This window comes from Mobula birostris, chromosome 31 (genome assembly GCF_030028105.1).
Source record: "Mobula birostris isolate sMobBir1 chromosome 31, sMobBir1.hap1, whole genome shotgun sequence".
Taxonomy (NCBI): domain Eukaryota; kingdom Metazoa; phylum Chordata; class Chondrichthyes; order Myliobatiformes; family Myliobatidae; genus Mobula; species Mobula birostris.
This window is the reverse complement of record NC_092400.1, coordinates 25,916,131-25,941,189: the sequence shown is the minus strand read 5'-3', so window position 1 is coordinate 25,941,189 and position 25,059 is coordinate 25,916,131. Positions and strand designations below refer to the sequence as shown.

The following is a 25,059-nucleotide window of genomic DNA, read 5'->3' as shown; positions in this document are numbered from 1 at the left end:
AGAGGGAAAATGGATTAGCCATGATGAGACGGCAGAGCAGACTCGATGGGCCAAATGGCTTTCTTTGGACTGTGGGAGGTAACTGGAGCACCCGGAGGAAACCCACGTGGTTACGGGGAGAAAACACAAACTCCTTACAGACTGCAGCGGGAATTGAACCCGGGTCACTGGTTCTGTAAAGCGTTGTGCCAGCCACTATGCTACTAGCGATCACCGACTGGAGTTCAATACCTGCTGCTGTCAGAAAGTAGTTTATATGTTCTCTCCGTGACTGTATGAGATCACACTGAGTGCTCCTGTTTACTCCCACATTCCAAAGATGCACAGTTAGAGCTAGTGAGGTGTGTTGGTACCAGAAACATGGCGACACTTCAAGGCAGCCCAGCACAATCCTCACTGATTTGATTTGAAGTAAACAGCGTAATTCATTGTCTGTTTCAATGTTTTAATGCACATACATGTGATAAAAAAGCTATCAATCTAAATAAAGTTTTTCACTTTAGGAAACGAATGAGGGGCAGTGGTGTATCAGAGAATTAGAGTCAGTGATATGTCAGAGTTGGAGTATAAGATGTGAAATAAACTGGACTGTTCCAGGAAGCCATGCACCAACAACTTACTACAAAGGATGTGGATATTTGAGAAGCGTTCAGTGATTTTGTTATATATTCAAAATAGCCAATCTGAAATGTTCTGTTTCGCGTTAAGAAATACAAGGCTTGTTTGTAGGGTTGTTCGTTGAGCCTGGAGGTTAGGCCGCAAATGTTTCATCACCAGTCGAGGTGACATCATCAGTGCGCAATTGCGTGTTGCTTCTGCCGAGTGCTCACTTATATATTGGTCTGATTCGTTGTTCTGATTGGTGCAAAAACCTTACCAACAAGCAGCCAACCCATCTTCTCTTTCATTTCAATACGAAGTTTATTAAAATTTAATATTGCCATTCATCAGAATTTTACAATGAGAAGTGAAGGCCACCTTAAAGTGATGCTTACCGATCCTGAGGCAGGTCAGCGTGTTCTACAAGAGAATGGGGATTATATCAAAATATCAAAGAGGCAGGAGGAGTATATCGACTATTTGCTTTGAAAAGAGGGTTTGAGGCTTGACTAGCGTGTAACTGATGTTTACTGCTGATACTTCCCAAGTCTCATGTTAGGTGATAGTGTTTGCAGTTCACCTTCCTGAGGTACTGCCTTTTTTTGTTATTGTTACTATCGTCAAACACCTCTCCTAAAATAAACCACCATTAGTCCAGCCATTTTGAAAACAGCTAACCTGTTTCCAGCTTCCTTCTTCTCCTGTATATACTGCAGACTCCCAGGTTTAACCTGAGCAACTAGTTTGATCCTCCCAGTCAGACGCCCTGCCTTGCTACAATACCAAAGCAGCTCAAATCACGAATGACATTGGTCACATATCCTTCTTTGGTTTTCATTGATTCTATTGTCTTTCTTTGTACTTACTGTGAGAGCCCACATGAAAATGAAGCTCAGCATTGTCTATGATGATATAGAATTGAATTGAAAATACAGGTGGACTAAGATGTTGACTGTCCTGTGCTATCACCGGTGGGATCATCAGTTGATCTGCCACCTGCATTCAGGAGTTTTGGCCCGCTTATGATCAAGACTCCCTCGAGGTGGTGGGCCCGCAGTGCTAAAGCATCACCTCCCACTGGTGAGCTTAAAAACTTGGCATCTGCCTCTATCAGAGTTGTTGATTGCTTCCATCCAACAGATAGTCTGCTCTTCAGGTGTCTATGCAACTACTGAAGGGTTTGCAAGATATGTATACACTGTCTGACTATCTGCCCATCTGGACATACTTGGTCCACACCCATGCTGATCCTTTCTCTGCTGCCTCAGCTACAACCCTGCTGGTTGACTTGATCTCTCTTCTAGTGAAGCCAAGGTCATGCAGCCACTTCTGGAAAGTGAATGCAATAAACCCACGGCAGCCTACTTCGAATGGATAGCATGAGACCTTCCACCCTCTGTCTCTGCACTCTGATCTTAACTCTGCATACTTGGTTAACTTGCACTCATGGGCTTCATCGATGTTGTCTTCCCAGGGGACTGTGAGTGATAAGTGTATCATCTGTCAGTGATGATATATATGTACTTTGGATAATAAATTTACTTTGAACTTTGATATGGTTAAGCACATCTTTTCCAATGGCGGGTCTGGGACACGTCTCTACTAAAAGAAGTGTAAGGTGCTCCTTTCTTCTGCTAGCCTGCAGGTCACCCTTGGGCAAGGTGTAGCACCTGCCTTGCACCTCCTCCCCCAACGCATCAGGGTGATGTGAAGCCATGGGAGCAGATCGTGGATGGTCCTATGAGCAGCTGGTGCATATCACAAGTCCTAGTATGCAACCACTAACACCAGGACAACAATCTCTGAAGAGTATTGGTAACAGTTGGGGTCACCCGTCTTGTCATGAAGATAGTTATGATGAAGATGAATGTCTTTCTTCTCCAATGTATTACCATCATTGTTCAATTTACAAGGGCTAATTCCAATCTAGTTGCCTTCTCTTCCCAAAGCTACTGAGTCATCTGATAATTCTCAGAGGTGAAAGCTTGGTCTTCTTCTATTTCTCACCTACATGCTCCCCTTTCAGAAATGTGGTCCAATGATGTGGTACCAGTTTCTGATCATACACTACCTCACATCTCCCCTTAGCTTCATGGTTCCTAAGTCTGCTTTGATGTTGGATGTCAACCATTCAATGTTCATTGAAGAGCCACCTTCTCCAGTTAACTTGCAGAAAGAAAGAAGCCATCATCCTCTGCCCCATCACAAACGCCATTTGCTAGGTATGAAGTTCATCCTTCTACTTAGCAACTATCCTGGAATTGAACAGATTGTTTGCACTCTTGGTGTCACACTTAATTCTGATTGTGCGTCAGACTGCATGTCAAGGCCATCAGTCAACCCCCTCCACTTCCACCTCTATAACATTAGCGAATTCTATAAGACCATTAGTCCATTTGTCCCATCAAGTCTGCTCCACCACTTCATCATGACTGATCCATTTTCCCTCTCAGTCCCAATCTCCTGCCTTCTCCCCGTATCCTTCATGCCTTGACTAATCAAGAATCTATCAACCTCTGTCTTAAATATACCCAAAGACTTGGACTCCACAGCCACCTGTGGCAATAAATTCCACAACTAAAAAATTTCCTTCTTTTCTCAAAGGATGTCTCTCTATTTTGAGGCTGTACCCTATGGTCTTAGACTCCCCCTTCACAAGAAACATCTTCTTCACATCCACTCTATCAACGCCTTTCAACATTCAATAGGTTCCAATGAGGTTACCCTTCATCCTTCTGAACTCCAGTGAACAGAGGCCCAGAGCCATCAAACACTCCTCAATGTTGAGAATCTGAACTTTGTTATCTGTTCACTTAATTTTTTCAAAGCTCTCCTGGATGGTTTCAATCATTTCAATCCTTGAAAATACTGCCACCCAAAACTCTGCTATTTTAAAGCACATCATTCACTCTTCACCTCTATGCTTGCTAATCTATACTGTCTTCTGTATAAAAGGTTAGTTTTAAATTTATCACTTGTGTTTTTCTTTTCCAATATTTTTTATTGATTTCTATATAGAAGAATACAGAGTTCAAGAGAATACGTATTATAAAACAAAAGAAAAAAATATAATACCAGATACAGTACATTAAATCACACTAACAGACTCCTTACTCCTTGTTTTTCAAATTACTCCACAATTTTGTCCCTTATTGTGTAAGTTCCTTCAGCTTCATAATCTCATCCAACCCAAAATATCAGCACTGCTCCAAGGGCGCTGCTGACCTCTCCTCGTATGGTGACGAAACATTTGCAAATGGAATGCCAAGATCGGAGAACAACCCAACCCAACCACCAACCACCCAAGCTACACATTTTCCAAGTTATCTCCTCTCCAGCGTTTTTTTTATATCAATATTAACATCATTCATAATAAAATAAATTATTTACAGGAATAAACATGCAATGCCTTTTCATCCTTACATACATAATAGCTGTTGTCAATACTGTTCTATTACATTCAACATAGACAGTAGCACTCCTCCCACTCAGATGACGCCCCGGAGTGAGATGCAACATCACCAGTGACAATCATGTTCAAATGCCAAAGTTCTGCCTTTCGATTTTAACTCTCTCTTTCCTCCTTTGAACAGTTCCTTGCCTTTTATATGCTGCGTATTTGTTTTTGTTTAATGTATTGTAATTAATACATTGTTATATCTGGATGCATTCTGCTATCCACAACTTTCTTTCTCCATGGCATGATGCTAATTTCACCCTATCCTGATGAATGGCAATATTGAAATATTAGCCTTAAGGCTGAGGCTGTTTAGGACTAAGATAAGAAGATATTTCTTTACTCAGAGAACAGAGAATCTTTAGAATTTTCTAATCAAGAGGGCAAGGGAGACGCATTTGTTAAATTCATTCAGAGCAGATATTGATATCTTTCTGTAAGTAAAGGGGAAGCAAATAGAATTGATCAGCCATGACCTTTATGAATGGCAAGGCAGATTTGAAGGGCTACATCAACACACAATCTGCAGGAAGAACTCAGAATCAGTGGGAGGAAAAGTTATTGACGTTTCAGGTCAAAATCTGAGTCAAGATGAAGGATTTTGACCTAAGATGTTGACAATTTCTTCCTGGCCTCCAATGTTGCCTGACCTGTTGAGTTCCTTCAGCTTTGTTGTGTGTAGCTCCATATTCCCACACCTCCAGTCTCTTGTGTCTGTACTGAAGGCTGCACAGTTACCCATGCTCCTATTTCACATGTTCTGAAGAAATAAAATCACACGATCTTTCCAAGAAGACTTAGTAATTAAGGTATGAAGAAAATACAGTACTTATCCAGAGATCTGTTCACAATAATGAGGCACACAGTCCTGCCATCTATGCATTAGTGCTCTCGGTCATCTGCTCAGATAAATATAGTGAATGGCCGGGCTCCCATGTGATTTTTGTCTAATACACAGACGCCAGTATTTCCCATCTGAAGAAAAGCTCAGACAAAAGTTCCATTCACAAAGGTTCCTTGATCCGTTCGGTTGCTGTTGTTCCTCGGGGCAATGTCCTTAGCCTAAGCTGTGAATTTCAGCTCTTTATCAATGAGTAGCCTTCTTTCTGAGGATCTGCAGTGAACTGTTCAACAATAATTCTACAGAGTGTCCTCCAATATGCAGACATAGACACTTTCTCTCTCCAATTCAGAGCAGAGATCCGACGTTCAGAGAATGAGAGTAGAAGTGCTAAGATTGCAGACCCTACTCTCTTCTTGGTTTTCCTCTCAGCTTCCAGTTTAAACAGTGCCCTGTACATCTCCAAATCAGAATCAGATTTAATATCACCGGCATATGTCAAGAAATTTGTTGACTTGTGGTAGCAGTGCAACGCCATACATAATAATAGGAAAAAACGTGAATAGCAATTAACATATATATTAAAGAGTTAAATTAAATAAGTAATGCAAAAAAGAAATAAAAAGTAGTGAGTTGTGTACATGGATTCAATGTCCATTCAGAAATCAGATGGCAGAGGGGAAGAAGCTGTTCCTGAATCATTGAGTGTGTGCCTTCAGGCTTCTGTACCTCCTTCCTGATGGTAGTAATGAGAACAGGGCATGACCAGGGGGTCCTTAACAATGGACACTGCCATTTTGAGGCATCACTCCTTGAAGATGTCCCGGATACTACTGAGGCTAAGTGCTCATGATGGAGCTGATTGAGTTCTCTGCCCACAACCAACATGTCTACAATAGCAGCTGGCCCATTTGAACATGGCCAAAGTCCTTGAGCTTTATTCAGAGCCCAGTGGCATAGCAGAAACTGTCAATGCTGTTCATTTCCTTCCCTGCATGGTGCTGAATCAAAATGAGTGGAAGGTGCCCGACAGGAACTCAGCCTATTTGCTGAGCAACTGTGCCATCTCCCAGCTGGTAAAGGATCTCAGCTGGCAAGCAACGGGATCAGCACAGTTCAATTAAAAGGCCCTTGAATTTAGGATGGGGGTTAAAAAAGGAGATGGAGAAGGTTGCTGATCAATATCCTCTGCTCCAAGTTTAAAAATGACCACGAGCAAGAAAAGCCGACCTCGACACAGAATATATGTACAGTACAGAAACAAGTTTTTTGGCCCACGATACAGTATCTGCACTGAACGTGATGCCAAATTAAACTAACTGTCTTCTGCCTGTACATGATATATATTCCCTACATTTCCATATATCTGTCTAATAACCTAAACACTGCTATCATATCTGCTTCCACCTACAATACTAGCAGCCCATTCCAGGCATAACCACTCTGTGTAAAAATCCTGCCTCATTTAGACTTTTCCCTCTCACCTTAAATTCATGCCCTCTAATATTTAACGTCCCTTCCTTCACAAGAAACGTTCTGACCTATCTGTCATCATCATCATTATGTGGCGTGTCATGTGCCGTGGGCAATCATGGTCTTTGACCATGATTATTCTTGACATATTTTTCTACAGAAGTGGTTTGCCATTGCCTTCTTCTGGGCAGTGTCCTTACAAGACAGGCAACCCCAGCCATTGTCAATTCTCTTCAGGGATTACGTGCCTGGCGTCAGTGGTCGCATAACCAGGACTTGTGATATCCACTACCTGCTCCCATGGTGTTATGGGACCCTGTTGAAGGAACTCATTGAGGCCTCCACAACATTGTGAAAGCAGAAGTACAAATTGAGCCATAAGATATAGGAGCAGAATTAGGCCATTTGGCCCATCGAGTATGCTCCACCATTTCATCATGGCTGATCCATTTCCCTCTCAGCACCGATCTCCTGCCTTCTCCCCGTATCCCTTCATGCCCTGACTAATCAAGAATCTATCAACCTCTTCCTTAAATATACCTAACGGCTTGGCCTCCACAGCCTCCTGAGCCAATGAATTCCACAGATTCACCATCATCTGGCTAAAAAAATTCCTCCTCATCTCCACTCTAAATGAATGTCTCTCTATTCTGAGGCTGTGTCCTCTGGTCTTAGACTCCCCCACTATAGGACATCAATTCTATCAACGCTTTTCAACGATCAACAGGTTTCAATGAGATAGAAACAGAGAAACATAGAAAACCTACAGAAAAATACAGGCCCTTCGGCCCACAAAGCTGTGCCGAACGTGTCCTTACCTTAAAAATTACCTAGGGTTACCCATAGCCCTCTATTTTACTAAGCTCCATGTACCTATCCAAGAGTCTCTTAAAAGACCCTATCGTATCCGCCTCCACCACCATCGCCGGCAGCCCATTCCATGCACTCACCATTCTCTGCGTAAAAAGCTTAACCCTGACATCTCCTCTGTACCTACCTCCAGGCACGTTAAAACTGTGTCCTCTTGTGCTAGCCATTTCAGCCCTGGGAAAAAGCCTCTGACTATCCACATGATCAATGCCTCTCATCATCTTATACACCTCTATCTTAACCTACGTCACTCCAAGGATAAAAGGCCGAGTTCACTCAATCTATTCTCATAAGGCATGCTCCCCAATTCAGGCAACATCCTTGTAAATCTCCTCTGCACCCTTTCTATGGTTTCCACATCCTTCCAGAACTGAGCACAGTACTCCAAGTGGGGTCTAGCTAGGGTCCTATATAGCTGCAACATTACCTCTTGACTCTTAAACTCAATCCCACAATGCATCGTATGCCTTCTTAACCATAGGGTCAAACTGCGCAGCAGCTTTGAGTGTCCTATGGATTCGGACCCCAAGATCCCTCTGATCCCCCACACTGCCAAGGGTCTTATCATTAATACTATATTCTGCCATCATATTTGACCTACCAAAATCAACCACCTCACACTTACCTGGGTTGAATCCATCTGCCACTTCTCAGCCCAGTTTTGCATCCTATCAATGTCCCACTGTACCCTCTGACAGCCTTCCACACTATCCACAACACCCCCAACCTTTGTGTCATTAAGAGATTTACTAACCCATCCCTCCACTTACTCATCCAGGTCATTTATAAAAGTCACAAAGAGTAGGGGTCCCAGAACAGATCCCTGAGGCACACCACTGGTGACCGACCTCCATGCAGAATATGACCCGTCTACAACCACTCTTTGCCTTCTGTGGGCAAGCCAGTTCTGGATCTGAGATCCCCCTCATTCTTCTCAATTCCAGTGAGTACAGTCCAATTGCACATGTAAGGCTATTGGTTTAGTTTAAGTAATAGAAGATGTTGAAGGGATCTAGGGAAGAGTTTTCTACTCAGTAAGTGATTGAATTTGGATCACGTTGCCTGAGTGGATGTTGAAGACAGATATTCTGACAATATTTTAGAAGTATCTAAACAAGCACTTGAATCCCTAAGGCACAGAAGGCTGCAGACCAAATTCTCATAAGTGGGATTAGTGTAGATGGGGACAGTATTTGTCATGGACGTCGTGAGCCAAAGGAGATATTATTGTGCAGTGTGACTCTGCTACTCAATTAATTCATTGAAATTATTAAAGATTTTAATTGTGATTCCTCATTTGCAGGGAAGAAATAATGAGGGACGATTATGAAAGAATAGCCTTCTCCATTTTAAATAGTATATCAGAAGAATATTTTTCTGCAGAGAGTGATGAAAATGTAGAGCCAACTATTTGAAATGAAGAATGTACATATTTTAAGGGGAGGTCAGACAGCAGGTGTGGGAGAAGAGAGACAAAGGCTTGTGCTGATTGATTAGACAGAAGGAGGCCCCAGCTGGGGCAAATGCCCTATTTTTGCATCATGTATCTGTTGTAAAATACTGTACATGGATGGCAGGGTGGAGATAAGTCTCTACCAAAGGAGGTGTAAGGCACTGCAACCTCCTGCTAGCCTGCAGGTCACCCTTGGAAAAGGTGTAGCAGTTGCTTAGTCTCCCCATCCCCACCCCCTGCAATCATGGTTACTTGAAGCCATGGCAGCAGATGGTGGATGATTGTATGAGTAACTGGTCTATATCACACGTCCTGGTTATGCTACCACTGATGCCGAGCAGACGATCTCTGAAGAGTATTGATAACAGCCGGGGTCACCTATCTTGTAAAGACACTGCCCAGAAGAAGGCAAAGGCAAACCACTTCTGTAGAAAAATTTGTCAAGAACAGTTATGGTCATGGAAAGACCATGATCACCTATGTCCTATGACATAGTACATAATGGATGGATGAATCCTGCATAAAGGTGTGCAGACATTGTCTGTGGACTGTGTTAGGAGTCTAAGGCAATAAGTGACCGTGTGTGGACTTTCTAAGGGTAAATAAACACTATATATATATGTATATGACACACACAAATACATAGGCATCCGTTAGTCTCGTGAGACCACGGATTTGCGCCTTGGCAGGTTTCCACGGCGCAGGCCTGGGCAAGGTTGCATGGAAGACCAGCAGTTGCCCATGCTGCAAGTCTCCCCTGTCCACACCACCAATGTTGCCCAAGGGAAGGGCACTAGGGCTGATACAGCTTGGCACCGGCATTGTCGCAGAGCAATGTGTGGTTAAGTGCCTCGCTCAAGGACACAACACGCTGCCTCAGCTGAGGCTCAAACTAGCGACCTTCAGATCACTAGACCGACACTTTAACCACTTGGCAACGCGCCAACACGACACACACCAAATGCTGGAGGAACTCTGCAGGCCAGGCAGCATCTATGGAAAAGAGTACAATCGACGTTTCAGGCCAGGACCATTTGAGTGTCCTGCCCAAGGGTCTCCGCCTGAAACATCGACTATACTCTTTTCCATAGATGCTGCCTGGCCTGCTGAGTTCCTCTAGCACTTTCTGTCTGTTGTATGGATGTCCAGCATATGCAGATTTTCTCTTGTTTGTGACTATATATATAACTGTGGATTAGGTGTGCCAGGGGAATGGATCTGATTGCCAGTACTCTCTTAGCTCGTATACACACACACAGAGTGAACTTGCACTAATTGTCCAAGTTTGATACCTAATTGTTCCTTGTGTCTCCAGTGAATCACAACTGGGGTGAGTCGATGTACTGATGGTGTGTCAGGAACAGCCACCAAATAACTTTGCACAGATTACATCAGGATGTACAGTCATTGGTGTTTCAGGAGGCAATTTGAGTGGGAACATATCCAAAAGGAGTCTTCTGCTTGTCTTGGTTGAATAGGCTGAGAGACTAGTCACAGGTCATGAGCACCATGTGACTGTACTGAGAGTCTCAGGAAAAAAAAATATGCTGATTGCCTGCGTAAGAACAGGCACTAGATGACTGGGTGCCTCCTTAAACACAGGCGTTGGTTATATCGCCAAACAGCTTGGAATAGACCCAACCAGCACTTTGAGCCACGTCACCCGCAACCCCCCTATTTAGCCCTAGCCTCATCACGGGGCAATTTTACAATGACCAATTAGCCTTCTAACCAGTACATCTTTGGAGGAAATTGGAGAATCTGGAGAAAGCTCACGTATTCCACAGGGAGGAACAGCCTGTCCATGATGCTGGATCGACATCAGTGAGCTCTCTCCTTGACGTACAGGCACTGAGCTATTGTGTACTATCTGTTGAAACGCAGGCACTGAGTTAGTGTGTTTCCAGAGAAACAGGCACAGTCTGATTGTGGCCACAATAACTGACCCAATGTTAACTGTCTCTTGAGGTGCAGTCACTGTGTAACAGTGTACTGACTGCATCTTTAGACACGTTGCGTTTCTGTATTTGAACACAAGGTCTGGTTACCCTAGAATGAAAATGTTCTCACTTTGTTCAACTCTTACAGCAATGACGAGTTTAAATCAACCTTGCAAGGCATTTGCTCTGAAATGCTTTCAAGCCAGGGGTCATCTTAAAACAAACATTTCATTTCAACTTTGAATCGGATGGTAACTGAAATGCTTCACTGACTCTGGAATTCCTTCCCCCATCTGCAGGAAAGGTGTCACTTTAATATTTATAAGTAATTTTTCCGAAAACTCAGGGACACTTACCCAAAATGCATGTGCCATAGACTGGGTCACAGTTGGCCTCAATACACGGACAGGGGTGAACACAATTGGCTCCATAGAGTCCTGAGGGACAGGTCATGTTACACCTGGAAAAGGAAAGGGAGGGGTAAAAGGTTGGAGAAACAGGAGAATTGTTAAGTTCTTCAAGCAACATCCTCTCAGCAGCAACAGAAGTTAGGTTGTCAGGTCAGCCATTCCAGTTCTTGTTCTGCCTACTGATCAACTGGGTCCATTGAATCACCACCATCCCTCTGCCTGAATCATTTTGTTTGTCCTGCCTGTTGCCCGTTTTTCCTTGTCAGTGCAATAGGTGGCTTCATTCGATGTTCAGGGAATTGAAACCCATGAGGATCTGGTACAGATGAGGAGGTAAGGCCTGAGGTCGGTTAGCCATGATCATTCTGAATGATGGGGCAGGCCTGAGGGACTGTGGCCAAAATCCTATTCTATTTTTATGCTCCCTTTTGAACTCCAGTTACTGCCCGCCAAACACAGTAAGGCAAGAAGACATCAAGGGCTCTGGAAAGTTTCAGTACTCCACGTTTATAGCAATCATTCAAGTCGCATCTGAAACTCCAAATAACGGACCTGACACACTCCCTGGGTTCACTTTGACACTGTGAAATAGCCTGCTTGTTCACCATCACCTACATTACACTCTCTCACAAGCTCAGGGTTCTCTTAACCACTATGGAAAGATTTCATGGTTCACAAAGGCTTCTGAACCTGATGTTGCCCCATCTGCTAAGCACTTCCATCACTTTCTGCTTCATTTGCAGATTCAAAGTTCAAAAGTTCAAAAAGTTCAAAGTAAATCTATCATCAAAGTACATACATGATACCAAATACAATCCTGAGATTCGTTTTCTTGCAGGCATACTCAATACATCCATAATAAAATAATAACCATCATAGAATCAATGAAAAACCACAGCAAACTGGGAATTAAACCAGTGTGCAAAAGACAACAAATTTGGTTTGAAGACAAGTTAAGTTCACTGTTGTACAAATTTGAGTTGATTCCTGAACAGTCCATAAACATCACCTCATGATTCCACTTTTTGTACCATTAATTTATTTTGGTAATTTATCATAACTTTATGTCCTTGCACTGTGCAGTTGCCACAAAGCAACAGGTTTCACGTCATAAGATGGTGAAAATACACCTGATTCCGATTCCATTGTTTTATGCACAAGCACATATGGTTCAATGGTTCAATATAATATCAAAGAATGTGTACAGCATACAACCTGAAATTCTTACTCTTCACAGACATCCACAAAACAGAAGAAAAACCCAAAAGAATGAATGACAGAAAAACATTAGAACCCCAAAGCCCCCCCTCGCACGCACAAGCAGCAACAAAGCATCAGCCCGCCACCTCCCAGCACTTGTTCCAGCAGAAAGCATCAGCCCTCCTCCTCCCACCACCCACCATGCAGGCAATAGCAAAGGCCCTAAAGAGATCATGATCTAGTCCACCAAAAACCACGGTTCACCCCAACAGTTCAACATCCCACAGGCTCACTCTCTCACTGGCAAGGGAGTATTACTCCTTCCACAGTGGGAGGGGAGGCCAACAGCTCGCGGATTCATTGTTACAGTCTGCAGCATCGCCTTTATTTCGAGCTCCCCCGACTCGAGAATTGGCAACTAACTCTCTCTCACCATTGAGAGAGACAGAGAGAGAGGGAGCAACCTCTAGAGTGCTGAGGATGTAGATGAACTCCAAGGAGTTGCCCTCTAACATAGAACACAAAACATAGAATAGTACAGCATATTACAGGCCCTTCAGCCCACATTGTTGTGCTGACCCTCAAACCCTGCCTCCCATATAACCCCCCACCTTAAATTCCTCCATATACCTGTCAAGTAGTCTCTTAAATTTCACTAGTGTATCTGCCTCCACCACCGACTCAGGCAGTGCATTGCACGCACCAACCACTCTCTGAGTAAAAGACCTTCCTCTAATATCCCCCTTGAACTTCCCACCCCTTACCTTAAAGCCATGTCCTCTTGTATTGAGCAGTGGTGCCCTGGGGAAGAGGCGCTGGCTATCCACTCCATCTATTCCTTTTAATATTTTGTATACCTCTATCATGTCTCCTCTCATCCTCCTTCTCTCCAAAGAGTAAAGCCCTAGCTCCCTTAATCTCTGATCATAATCCATACTCTCTAAACCAGGCAGCATCCTGGTAAATCTCCTCTGTACCCTTTCCAATGCTTCCACATCCTTCCTATAGTGCGGCGACCAGAACTGGACACAGTACTCCAAGTGTGGCCTAACCAGAGTTTTATAGAGCTGCATCATTACCTTGCAGCTCTTAAACTCTATCCCTTAACTTATGAAAGCTAACACCCCATAAGCTTTTTTAACTACCCTATCCAGCTGTGAGGCAACTTTCAGGGATCTGTGGACATCTACCCCCAGATCCCTCTGCTCCTCCACACTACCAAGTATCCTGCCATTTACTTTGTACTCTGCCTTGGAGTTTGTCCTTCCAAAGTGCAAGTGCCTTCTTTAGCTCTCCCAGAAACCAAGGAATGCTGAAGGAGAGACTGAGACAGTGAGGGGGTAGGTACATGTAACATATACACATAGATGTAATGAAATACATAATCGCAGGAATGTTACAAACACAAAACATCATATAAGACACACTCTCAAGACAAGAACATAAATTAAACATAAATTCAAACAAAAACATCCATTTTAGTACAAAGTGATCAAAGTGGTCATTGTGTTTCTAAACTGTAGCAGCGTCCACCATTAAAGATCCTCACCACCACCCAGGCCATGCTCTCTTCTCACTGCTGCCATCAGGTAGAAAGTGCACGAGCCACAGGACTCGTCCCACCAGGTTCAAGAACAGTTACTACCCCTCAACCATCAGGCTCTTGATCAAAAGGGGATAGGAACACTCATTTTAGGACTCTGTTATCTTGTTATTTCATGCTCGGTACTTATTGCTATTTATTTATTATCTACATTTGCACAGTTTGTTTATAGTTTACAGATCCTGATGTTTACAGTTTATAGATCCTGTTTACGGTTACTGTTCTATTGATTTGCGAAGTATGCCCGCAGAAAAAGAATCTCAGGGTTGTATGTGGTGACATGTATGTGCCCTGAAAATAAATTTTACTTTGAACTCTGAACTTTAAACTTTAAGGTTGTGCTGGGTGTTCTTGAACCTGGTGTCGTGAGGCTTCAGGCTTCCCTACCTCCTGTCCAATGGTAGCAGAGAGAAATTGACGAGGCCTGGACAGTGGGGATCATTGATGATGGAACTTGTCACAATGAGCAGATTACTTCTTGAGTTTCAGTCTAGCCATGACATGTCACCCCATGCTCCTGGTAATCCTCCTCCATCTGCTCCCTCCCATCCCCTCCCAACTCCCTGAAAAGATCCCAGCACCAGCACCCTATGATTTTTTCAGGGCACTAGAGCGAGTGAGGAGTTAGGTGCACTGCTAAAAATAATCCAGATTGCTCTACCCCAAGCTGCATCCAACAGCAGCTGCCCACTGGAGAAACATCACAGTCAATTTTTGCAGCCAATTGCTACATGAAAGGCTTCAGTGGAATTATTCCGTTTATCCAGCTGGAAGCAGAATTCCCTCAGAAGCCAAGGAATGCTGAAGGGGAGAGGGAGGCAGGGAGGCAGGGAGCTGTGGGCACAAGTAGCATTCAACAGCAGAACCATTTACGTTAATGTCAAAACAAATTCCTGTCATGAGGTTTTTTTTTTCCCTCTGGAGTTTAGAAAATGTTCCATTTTGCATTTTGGAAATCTCTGTATATCTGGCCCTTGACCACAAGAGCAAAGGAATCCAAATTTTAGTCGGTGAGCGAAAAATATACAATGCTTTCAATACTGTCCCCATTGCTCCCCCTCCACAACTTCTCTACATCCTCCCCTCTCATCCCCCATAAAGGAGAATGTTTTTTTTAGAAAATCACAATTCAGAATGTGGAGCAGTTCAGGAAGTGGCCAGATGCAGGCAATATTCCAGCTGGACTGTTCAGTGCAACATCCGTTCAAAATCTCTTTGAAGACTCAGACAGCTCTTGCATGCCAAAGCTAAATTAGACACATGAGCACACAGCGTTTTCCCTGCCCCCAATAACCCCACCGCCAACCCATGTTCGCCCCCCTCCCCCATCACCCACACCACCCCCCCCCAACCCCGGCCCCAGAGACGCAGACTGGAACAATCTGCTCGCGCAGTAAGCCAACACTCCAGTACATTCTAACGTACCTAACAGTATGATACAGAGCTGCCTTTAACAGAGCTGCTCACGGCTCCTTCATTTAAGTGAAACCACATGAAATGCTGCGGAACTGCAGCATTGAACTCAGCCCTGAACCGATTGATAAGGGAAAATGTCTCAACTATCAGACTCAGGGCTGCTTTTCCGACAGCAAGATCAAGTGTCAGCTTTGCTCACTGATTGCACTCTCACCTAGGGGTCAGGAGGTCATGGGTTCAATTTTACTCAAGGACTTCAACCCATAATCTGAAATGACACTTCAGCAGTTCATCAAACTGGTGTCAAATGCACAGGTAGGTCCATTCACGGGGCAGATACAGAGGAGCAGCAACCACAGACCACCAGTAAACAAAATTCAACTCAACTCAAACCATTCGTTCATCACAGATGGGTAGAGGATGCACAAAGGCATTTTATTATACAACACCAGTTAGAATCAGAATTGGGTTTAATATCACTGACATATAAAATTTGTTGTTCTGCAGCAGCAGTAAAGAGCAAGACATAAAAATTGCTTTATGTAAACAAAAATAAATTAAAAATGCAGAAGATGAGAATAGTGAAGTAGTTTTCATAGGTTCCCTCCAAGAGGACTACAACCTTCGTGATTCTTATACATGACCTGGTTGAGGAAGTCGAGGGATGGGTTAGTAAGTTTGCTGATGACACAAAGGTTGGAGGTGTTGTGGATATTGTGGAGGGCTGTCAGAGGTTACAACAGGACATTGATAGGATGCAAAACTGGACTGAGAAGTGGCAGATGTTCAACCCAGATAAGTGTGAGGTGGTTCATTTTGATAGGCCAAATATGATGGCAGAATATAGTATTAATGGTAAGACTCTTGGCAATGTGGAGGATCAGAAGGATCTTGGGGTCCGAGTCCATAGGACACTCAAAGCTGCTGTGCCGGTTGAGTCTGTGGTTAAGAAGCAATAGGGTGCATTGGCCTTCATCAATTGTGGGATTGAGTTTAAGAGCTGAGAGGTAATGTTGCCGCTATATAGGACCTTGGTCAGACTCTACTTGGAGTACTGTGCTCAGTTCTGGTCGCCTCACTACAGGAAGGATGTGGAAACTATAGAAAGGGTGCAGAGGAGATTTACAAGGATGTTGCCTGGATTGGGGAGCATGCCTTATGAGAATAGGTTGAGTGAACTTGGCCTTTTCTCCTTGGAGCGACAGAGGGTGAGAGGTGACCTCATAGAGTTGTATAAAATGATGAGAGGTATTGATCGTGTGGATAGTCAGAAGCTTTTTTCCCAGAGTTGAAATGGCTAGCACAAGAGGGCACAGTTTTAAGGTGCTTAGAAGCAGGTACAGAGGAGATGTCAGGAGTTAAATTTTTTACGCAGAGAGTGGTGAATGCATGGAATGGGCTGCCAGCGACAGTGGTGGAGGCAGATACGATAGGGTCTTTTAAGAGGCTCCTGGATATGTACATGGAGCTTAGAAAAATAGAGGGCTATGGGTAACCCTATGTAATTTCTCAGGTAAGGATATGTTCGGCACAGCTTTGTGGGCCAAAGGGCCTGTATTGCGCTGTAGGTTTTTTTATGTTTCTAACCTTTGCCGTAGGGTTTGAAGGCCTGCGTGCTTCAATGGTTTGGAGAGGTATGCTGGCTGGAGTCAGGGCCTTCTGTTTTGGACTCTTCATAGGGTCACTCATGCCAAGCAGATTAAAGGGTTGAGGCCAGACTAAGAGTGGTGCACTGATCCTCCAGATTTGGGGTTTCAGCTCAAGGCTAACAACCCTGACTGGACAAAAAAAATATTGTTATGGAAACAGCAAGGAAGAATTCTATATTTGTGTGATAGAGATGGAGGACCTTCATTGCTGCCCTAAATGGCTGTGGCATAACAGGCAGCAAGTAAGTAATTTCATGGGTTCACGGACCATTCAGAGATCTGATGACAGAGGGGAAGAAGCTGTTCTTAAAACATTGAGTGTAGGTCGTCAGGGATGGAGATACATCTCTACCAAAGGTGCTCCTTCCCACCTAGCCTGCAGTCATCCTTGGGCAAGGTGTAGCATCTGCTTAACCGCCCATGGGAGAAGGTGATGGATGACTGAATCAGCACCTGGTGCATATCACAAGTTCTGATTATGCGACCACTGATGCCAGGCAGACAATCTTTGAAGAGTATTGATAATGGCTGGGGTCACCCATCTTGTAAAGACACTGCCCAGAAGAAAGCAAGGGAAAACCACTTCTGTAGAAAAATTTGGCAAGGACAATCCTGGTCATGGACAGACGGAGGACCATGATTGCCCACGGCAAATGATGATGATGATAATGTGGGTCTTCAGGCTCCTGTTTCTCCTCTATTTCAATATGAAGCATGGGAGAGAGGGAAACGAATGAGGTTCACACTGTAATGAGTGATTTTTACCAGGCTGCCGAGCATTTCTTGAAGACACAATGACATATGTTTATCATAATGTAGACCCCTGGTAAGCCTCAGGCTCGCTCAGCTCGCTTTCGTCTAGAGGGAGTAGTCTTCGGCCCCGCCAGACTGGCTAATCAAGTTTGTATGGATGCTGTGTGATGTACCCCACCCCACCAAATAACAGACAACACACCATATGCACAACAGTGCACAACAGTTGGAGCTCAATTAACGGAGTCTTCTTTCCACCATTCGATCCCCTCTGACCCCCTGGACCCGCTGCCTGGAACCAACCACGGTGGTCGACCAGACGCTCCAGACGAGTCTGTCCTCGTCTCCTCTCCTCGCCCAAGTCCCTGGGCCATGGACTCCCGCTCGGGGTCCGTCCCATCAGCCAGCTTACGGCATCGCGTCTCCTCTCTGTGTCCCCATTGCACCTTCTGCCCCAAAGCCCGCGCAACACAATAGCTTACAGACACACAAGAACGAATAACATCTATCCCAACTCGTCGGCAAATGAATACAATTCTCTTTATAACCCAAAGAAGCTGCTAGAGAGAGAACTTTCTCAACAGTTAACATAACAAAGAAGCCATTTTGATTAGCCTACTCAGTAACATAAAAGAAGAAACCCCTTACAATAAAAGTTCACATACCTCTGGCTGGGAGATGGCACCATCGTCCAGTAAATGGTAACCATCAGAACTTAAGGCTCAATATAAACACACAGAAATTCAGTAGAGGCCGGAAATCCAAAGCAACACACACAAAATGCTGGAGGAATTCAGTGGGTCAGGCAGCATCCATGAAAATGAACAAGCAATCGAAGTTTCAAGCTGAGACCCGTCTTCAGGACTGAAAAGGAAGGGGGAAGATGCCAGAATAAAAATGTGGGGGAGAGGAAAGAGGATAGCTCGATGGTGATAGGTGAAGCCAGGTGGGTGGGCAAAGTAAAGGACTGGAGAAGAAGAATGGACTATAGGAGAAAAGGAAGGAGGACGCAACCCAGGGGAGCTGATAGGCAGATGGGAATAGGTAAGAGGCCTGTGTGGAATAGAAGAAGGGGGAGGGGTGGGAATTTTTTTACTGGAAGGAGAAATTGATGCTCATGCTACCAGGTTGGAGGCTACCCAGACAAAATGTATGTTGTTGCTCCTCTACACTGAGGGTGGCCTCATTGTGGCTCAAGAGGAGGCCATAGACCAACATATGAACATATGTTACTCAGTATTGGTCAACGAAGCACATGATGATCACAGTTTGGACACACACAGAATAATTCTAATTTCTGGGAAAATTGGACAATCCAAACTGATGCCCTACTGCCATGAGGTTTAGCAAGTGCACTGGCCAAATCATTCACTAAGTATGTACATATTTACCCTGCTGGCAGCATAGTTAGTAATGTTTAACCATAAATTACTGTGAAACTCTGGTGTTCCACTGGCTCGTGGACTTAGTAAACTCAAGGTAAATACACAATCCAGTCGGGCGTGGAACCATTCATGACTTAACAGGAATAACTCAACATGTTAAGCAGCATCTGTGGAGGCAAGAATGAGGGGGAGGGGATTGAGGAAGAGGGCCAGTATAGAGAAGTGTGGTGGAAAGTGAGACAGAAGCTGGTGGGTGATAGGTGGAGCCAGATGAGGGGGCGGGGGCAATGATGGGTCAATGGAGTCAATTGGTGGGGGGAGGAAGGAATGAAAAATGTGAACAGAGTGAGAAAGAATCTGCGTGGACTGGTGGGAACGGGAAAGGAACCTATGGATAACCTGGTGTTGCAATGTTCCAATATGTCATTATGGCAGGAATTATTACTGGAAAAGGCAACAGGTTTCCATATGTAGAAACAATATGTATACAGCCAATGAAAAAGAGGAAAACACTATATTTATTTATGTATATTTTCTTTATTGAGATAATGTGCGTACTAGGCCCTTCCAGCATGCCATCCGGTAATCACCACTTTAACCGTAAGCTAATCATGGGACAATTTACAATAACCAATTAACCTACCAGCCGGTATGTTTTTGGACTGTGGGAAGTAAGTGGACACTCGGAGGAAACCCACGCCGTCACGGGGAGAACGTGGCAGCAGCAGGAATTGAACCCAGGTTGCCAGTACTGTAAAGCATTGTGCTAACCACTACACTCCCCTCCCACCCTGTAGAGCTTCAATTTATCAGTGTTGACATGAATACATTAGGAAAGAAAATGTGATTGGTACTAGCTCCATTGCAACCATTTCATTCCTGGTTTTGACTTCATGCTGAGCATCTAACCTATATGCTGCCTGACCTGCTGAGTTCCTCCAGCATTTTATGTCTGTTGTTTGGAATTTCTAACATCTGCAAAATCTCTTTAGTTTATAACCTGTCTAATGTTGTTACAGAAGATGTTAGTATGTTAGATCCAGGTGTCAGATAGGCTATAAATTAGGAAGCTGTGGATTTAAATCCAATTTAAAGGTACCATTGCCTTAAATGCATTATCTTCTTCTGCAGAGTAGTACAATGATAAAAGCTTCATTCTTCATGAAACTGAGTTTTGATCTGTCTTTGTATGCTGACTGTTAAGGAAGCCTAAGACTATTTTTAAAAAGCAGTAAAAAAAATGCCCAGTCTCTTAAACAAACTTTGTTCCTCATTCAACCACCCCAGAAAGAGATGAACTAAAGTTCAAAGTTCAAAGCACAATTACTATCAAAGGAAGTAAACCATATACAACCTTGAGATTCGTCTCCTTACAGGCAGCCACAAATCAAGGAAATCCAGTAGAACCCATTAAAAAAGACCGACTTGTAATTTAATGCAAAAGAGAAAGTACTGTAATATATGGCAAGCCAGTCAGCGTCCAAAGAGAGACAAAAAGAGTAGTGAAACACAAATAATTAGAAATTATTTGCTGTGAACGCAGCTGCCTAAATAAACGACAGTGCAGACTGTAACATCAAACCAGTTAACTGGTGACTCCCTTCTCGCTGTGGCAGGAGCGATACCTCGCTCCCTCACTGGCGAAGGAGCGCAAGCCTGGGAGATGTCGTCAAAGTGCTGGGACGGACTGTAGCTTTTGATGGACTCAAGATCATGTCTCTGGGGGCTTTGCTATTGCTTTCATGGTGTGTGTGTATGTGTGGGGGAGCTGATGATTTTGCTGAAGCAAGTGGGGGGAGGGTTGATTCTTTTGCTGCTTCTTGGGTGTGGCAGGAGTTGGGGGGCTTTGGAATCCTACGTTTTTCTGTCTTTCTATGGGGATTTTTCTTCTGTTTCATGGATGTCTGTGAAGAGGAAGAAATTCAGGCAGTATACTGTATACGGTTCTCTGAATCACTCAACCCTGTCTATGTTCAAACAGATCCTGGCTAATGCATAGCTTAACTCTAATTTGTCATCCAGAGCTCTTAATATCCTAGGCCAAAATTACCTTTAACATTTGAAAATGTAATCTCCCTTATCATTTATGAATCAATTTTTGCACTGAAGAGTGGTGTTAGTTGTCTGTTGCAGTTACAATGAGAACCTTCCTTTTGGGCCACTTGTACACTCAACGCCAGACATTAGTTGAACGTTCCATATCATTTGCCTGTTAAGAGTCACTATGGTCTTGTGGGGCAGGAGCCATATACAAGCAAAACCTAGCAAGAGGAGCAAAAGATCTTCCCTTGTGAATCCTTGAGTTTTCCAGACCATCTGACCGATCAAGATATGCAAGCACTTATTGTTTTGTTTCTGATTTCCAGCTTTTGCAGATTTATTTTCCTTTCTCCACTGTGTAGGAAGCACTTTGAGAATTTTGGAAATATGCTGAAGTAATGTGGAAAAGCATGCGGTTTCAAATGTTTTCATTTCTCATTTTGTTTATGCTTGCCAGAGAATATTAACTATTAGCTGCTGTCTAACAGCTATAAGTTACATTCATGCAGAAGAACAATAAAGAGATCCCGAGGGACTGCACAAATATTTACCAGTGAAAGGGGAGTGACTACAAGTGATGGTGTGGACATTTGTCAATGCACCATTAATTTGAGATGGCAGGGTGCAGAAGACTTGGTGGAATACCAAGTTTTACAACACCACAGAATATACTTGACAGATTTATAGCTAAGTTGAAGAGTATGATTAAAATAGGTTAGAAGTTCAGCAAAGCACATTGGGTGGTATGGCGACGTGGTGCTTTACAGCACAACGCTTTACAGTACAGGCAACCCAGGTTCAATTCCTGCCACTGCCTAGGAGGAGTTAGTACCCTCTTCCCATGACCACGTGGGTTTCCTCTAGGTGCTTTGGTTTCCTCCCACAGTCCAAAGACATACCGGTTGGAAGGTTAATTGGTCATTGTAAATTGTCCCATGATTAGGCTAGGACTCAATCAGGGGATTGCTGAGCAGCAAGGCTCAAAGGGCCAGAAGGGCCTAGTCCATGTTGTACCTTAATAAATAAACAAATGCATACATACATAAATGTTTAGCAAAGAGTTTGCAGCTCATAAATGATTGTCAGCTGTAGATTGGCTCTGGTATGGAAGAGAGGTAGGGACAGTAAACCTGAGCATCTTCGTAGATGAGCCTGTGGAATACAACTGGGCCAGTGTTTATATCAATAAATTGTTCCTGGACTTGAGCCTTCACATGTATGGCTGCAGGTAGCTGCAATTCATTCAAGGCTTAGATAAACAGGTTGTCAAATAGGAAAGAGAAATGGTACCGAGTTAAGTCAGTGTCCTCCTTGCACATAAACAATGATCTCGAGTAACCAGCAAAAATGCATTCAAAAAAGGACTGAACTAAGGATAAACTTTCTTGGATCCTGGAGTTGATAATGCAGAAGAAAGGAGATAAGAGACTGCTCAAAATGCTTTGTTTTGTTTTAAGAAAAATAGCAATGGAACCAGAAATTAATGCCGTATCACTCAGTAACAGAAAAACAGCAGGAGGAATGGTGTAGTCAGCCAAATCTGAGGTACAGAGGAAGAGATCTATTGCAGCATGGTCACAGTCGATAAAGGATATGGCTTGTGGCTTTGCTCAGGGTGACTCTGATGCTGTGGGAAGCTCACTACAGGAATTTGATGAAAGAATTGTGGGAGAGATTCATAAAGAGCAGAAACACTTTCCAGTACATTTACAGGGTGATGACCAGCCAGAGGCTGCTGCGATATATGGGCTGACGGTACATTCTTCCTCGTCTGTTGGTGAGGAAATCCACTTTAATAGTAGCCGCATGGCACCTGAGTAAAGGCTATTGGGATTGTTAAATTCGATGAAGTGGCCACAACGGAAAGTGACGCATATAAGACGGGGGCAGAGTGAGCAATGGCAATGTTTCATGAATAAGTTAGGTTTACATCGATAAAATTAAGCTGGGAGGGCGAGTACACACATTATCCAAGAGTGGAAATGGCACAAACTTCCCATGGGTTCCAAAATATGAGATCTTCTCCAATGTAGAACCATTAAAACAGTGGCCAAGTTCTAAAATGCAGTTCTGGAAGCTTCCGGTGGCAGTGGAGGTGCCTTCAAACCCACAGCAACCCTCATGCTAATGACACATCAAAGTTGCTGGTGAACGCAGCATCTCCAGGAAGAGGTACAGTCGACGTTTCAGGCCGAGACCCTTCGTCTCGGCCTGAAACGTCGACCGTACCTCTTCCTAGAGATGCTGCCTGGCCTGCTGCGTTCACCAGCAACTTTGATGTGTGTTGCTTGAATTTCCAGCATCTGCAGAATTCCTGTTGTTCATGATAATGATCATAGTTTAGTGCAGGCTACTCACATTTTACAGGCCCAACTCATTCCAGTGATATCGTTTTCTTTAATTTTTGGAACTGAGCTGAGTCTGAAGACAATGAAATGGGGGGATTTTTCCAGGCTTCACTCAAAAGCTCATCCCCGCTCTGACTTCATGAAATTAGGCCCTATCCTAATCACACGGAGTCTGGATGCCTGCTCCGGTTTCTCAGGAAGAGTCAGACAGATGTTGGGGACACATGGATGTCGCAGGAGGGGACTCTACAGGAAGGTATGATGTTCTTCAGCACTCCAGATCAAAGTCACGAGCATATGGATCCATGGATAGTACAATCCTGTGTGAGTCTCACACATAGTTGTCAGTGCCGAGTGGCGAGAATTTGTAAATCTGGTAGGAGCAAAGGATGTTGGGAACGGCGAGGGTGGAGTGTAGGGGAACAGGTGACGGAGAAGGAATTCCTGGGAATGGGGGTGGCGCAAGGGCAGACATATCCACCAGGCAAGGTCGTTTGAATCCATACAAATGGTTTATTGATCATTACAGAATGTCTCTCTGGTGCTTCCCGCTCCCTCCGCTCTCCCTTCCCCTTTTCCCACTCTCGGTCCACAATAGAGACCCATATCAGAATCAGGTTTATCATCACTCACATGTGTCATGAAATTTGTTTTTATTGCGGCAAAAGTACAATGCAATACATAAAATTACTACAGTACTGCGCAAGAGTCTTAGACAACCTAGCTATATATATGCGCCTAAGACTTTTGCACAGTACTGTAAGTGAACAGATAATGAGCAGAGACAAGATATTCAAACCCAGTGGGGAGAGTGACATAAAGGAAAGGACAGCAGAGTTAAATGTACAGATGAATTTAAACTTAAATAATGATAAGACCATAAGACTATAAGATATAGAAGCATTATTAGGCCATCTGGCCCATTGAGTCTGCTCTGCCATTTTATCATGGCTGATCCAATCTTCCTTTCAGCCCCAGTCTCCTGTATTCTCCCCAGATCCCTTCAATCCTGACCAATCAAAAATCTATCAACCTCTGTCTTAAATATAAAGACTTGACTTCCACAATGCCTGTGGCAAAGAATTCCACGGATTCACTGGCAAAAGAAATTCCTCCTCATCTCTGTTCTAAAAGGACACCTCTCTATTCTCAGGTTGTGGCCTCTGGCCTTAGACTCTCCCACCATAGGAAACACCCCCTCCACATCCACTCTGTCAAAGCCTTTCACCATTCGATAGGTTTCAATGAGGTCACCCCTCATTCTTCTGAATTCCAGTCAATACAGGCCCTGAGTTATCAAACGCTCTTCATATGACAAGCCATTCAATCTTGAAGTCATTTTTGTAAGCTTCCTCTGAACCCTCTCCATTTCAGCACATCCTTTCTAAGATAAGGGGACCAAAACTGCTCACAATACTCCAAGTGAGGCCTCAGCAGTGCTTTATAATGTCTCAACATTACATCCTTGCTTTTATATTCTAGTGCTCTTGAAATGAATGCTAACATTGCCTTCTTCACCACAGACACTACCTGCAAATTAACCTTAAGTGAATCCTGCACAAGGACTCAAGGACTTTGAGCCTCAGTTTTTTTGTATTTTCTCTCTATTTGGAAAATAGTT

At 43.8% G+C, this 25,059-nt stretch overlaps 1 protein-coding gene across 2 annotated transcripts in view; it reads right to left on the bottom strand.

Moving 5' to 3' along the window:
- The window catches only part of scarf2 (scavenger receptor class F, member 2), a 102,640-nt gene that overhangs the window by 33,477 nt on the left and 44,104 nt on the right, over positions 1-25,059 (bottom strand). For both annotated transcript variants that reach the window (XM_072247984.1, XM_072247985.1), the window contains exon 7: positions 10,991-11,094. In XM_072247984.1, coding sequence (XP_072104085.1) covers positions 10,991-11,094 — 104 coding nt within the window. The remainder of the gene's footprint in view (positions 1-10,990; positions 11,095-25,059) is intronic.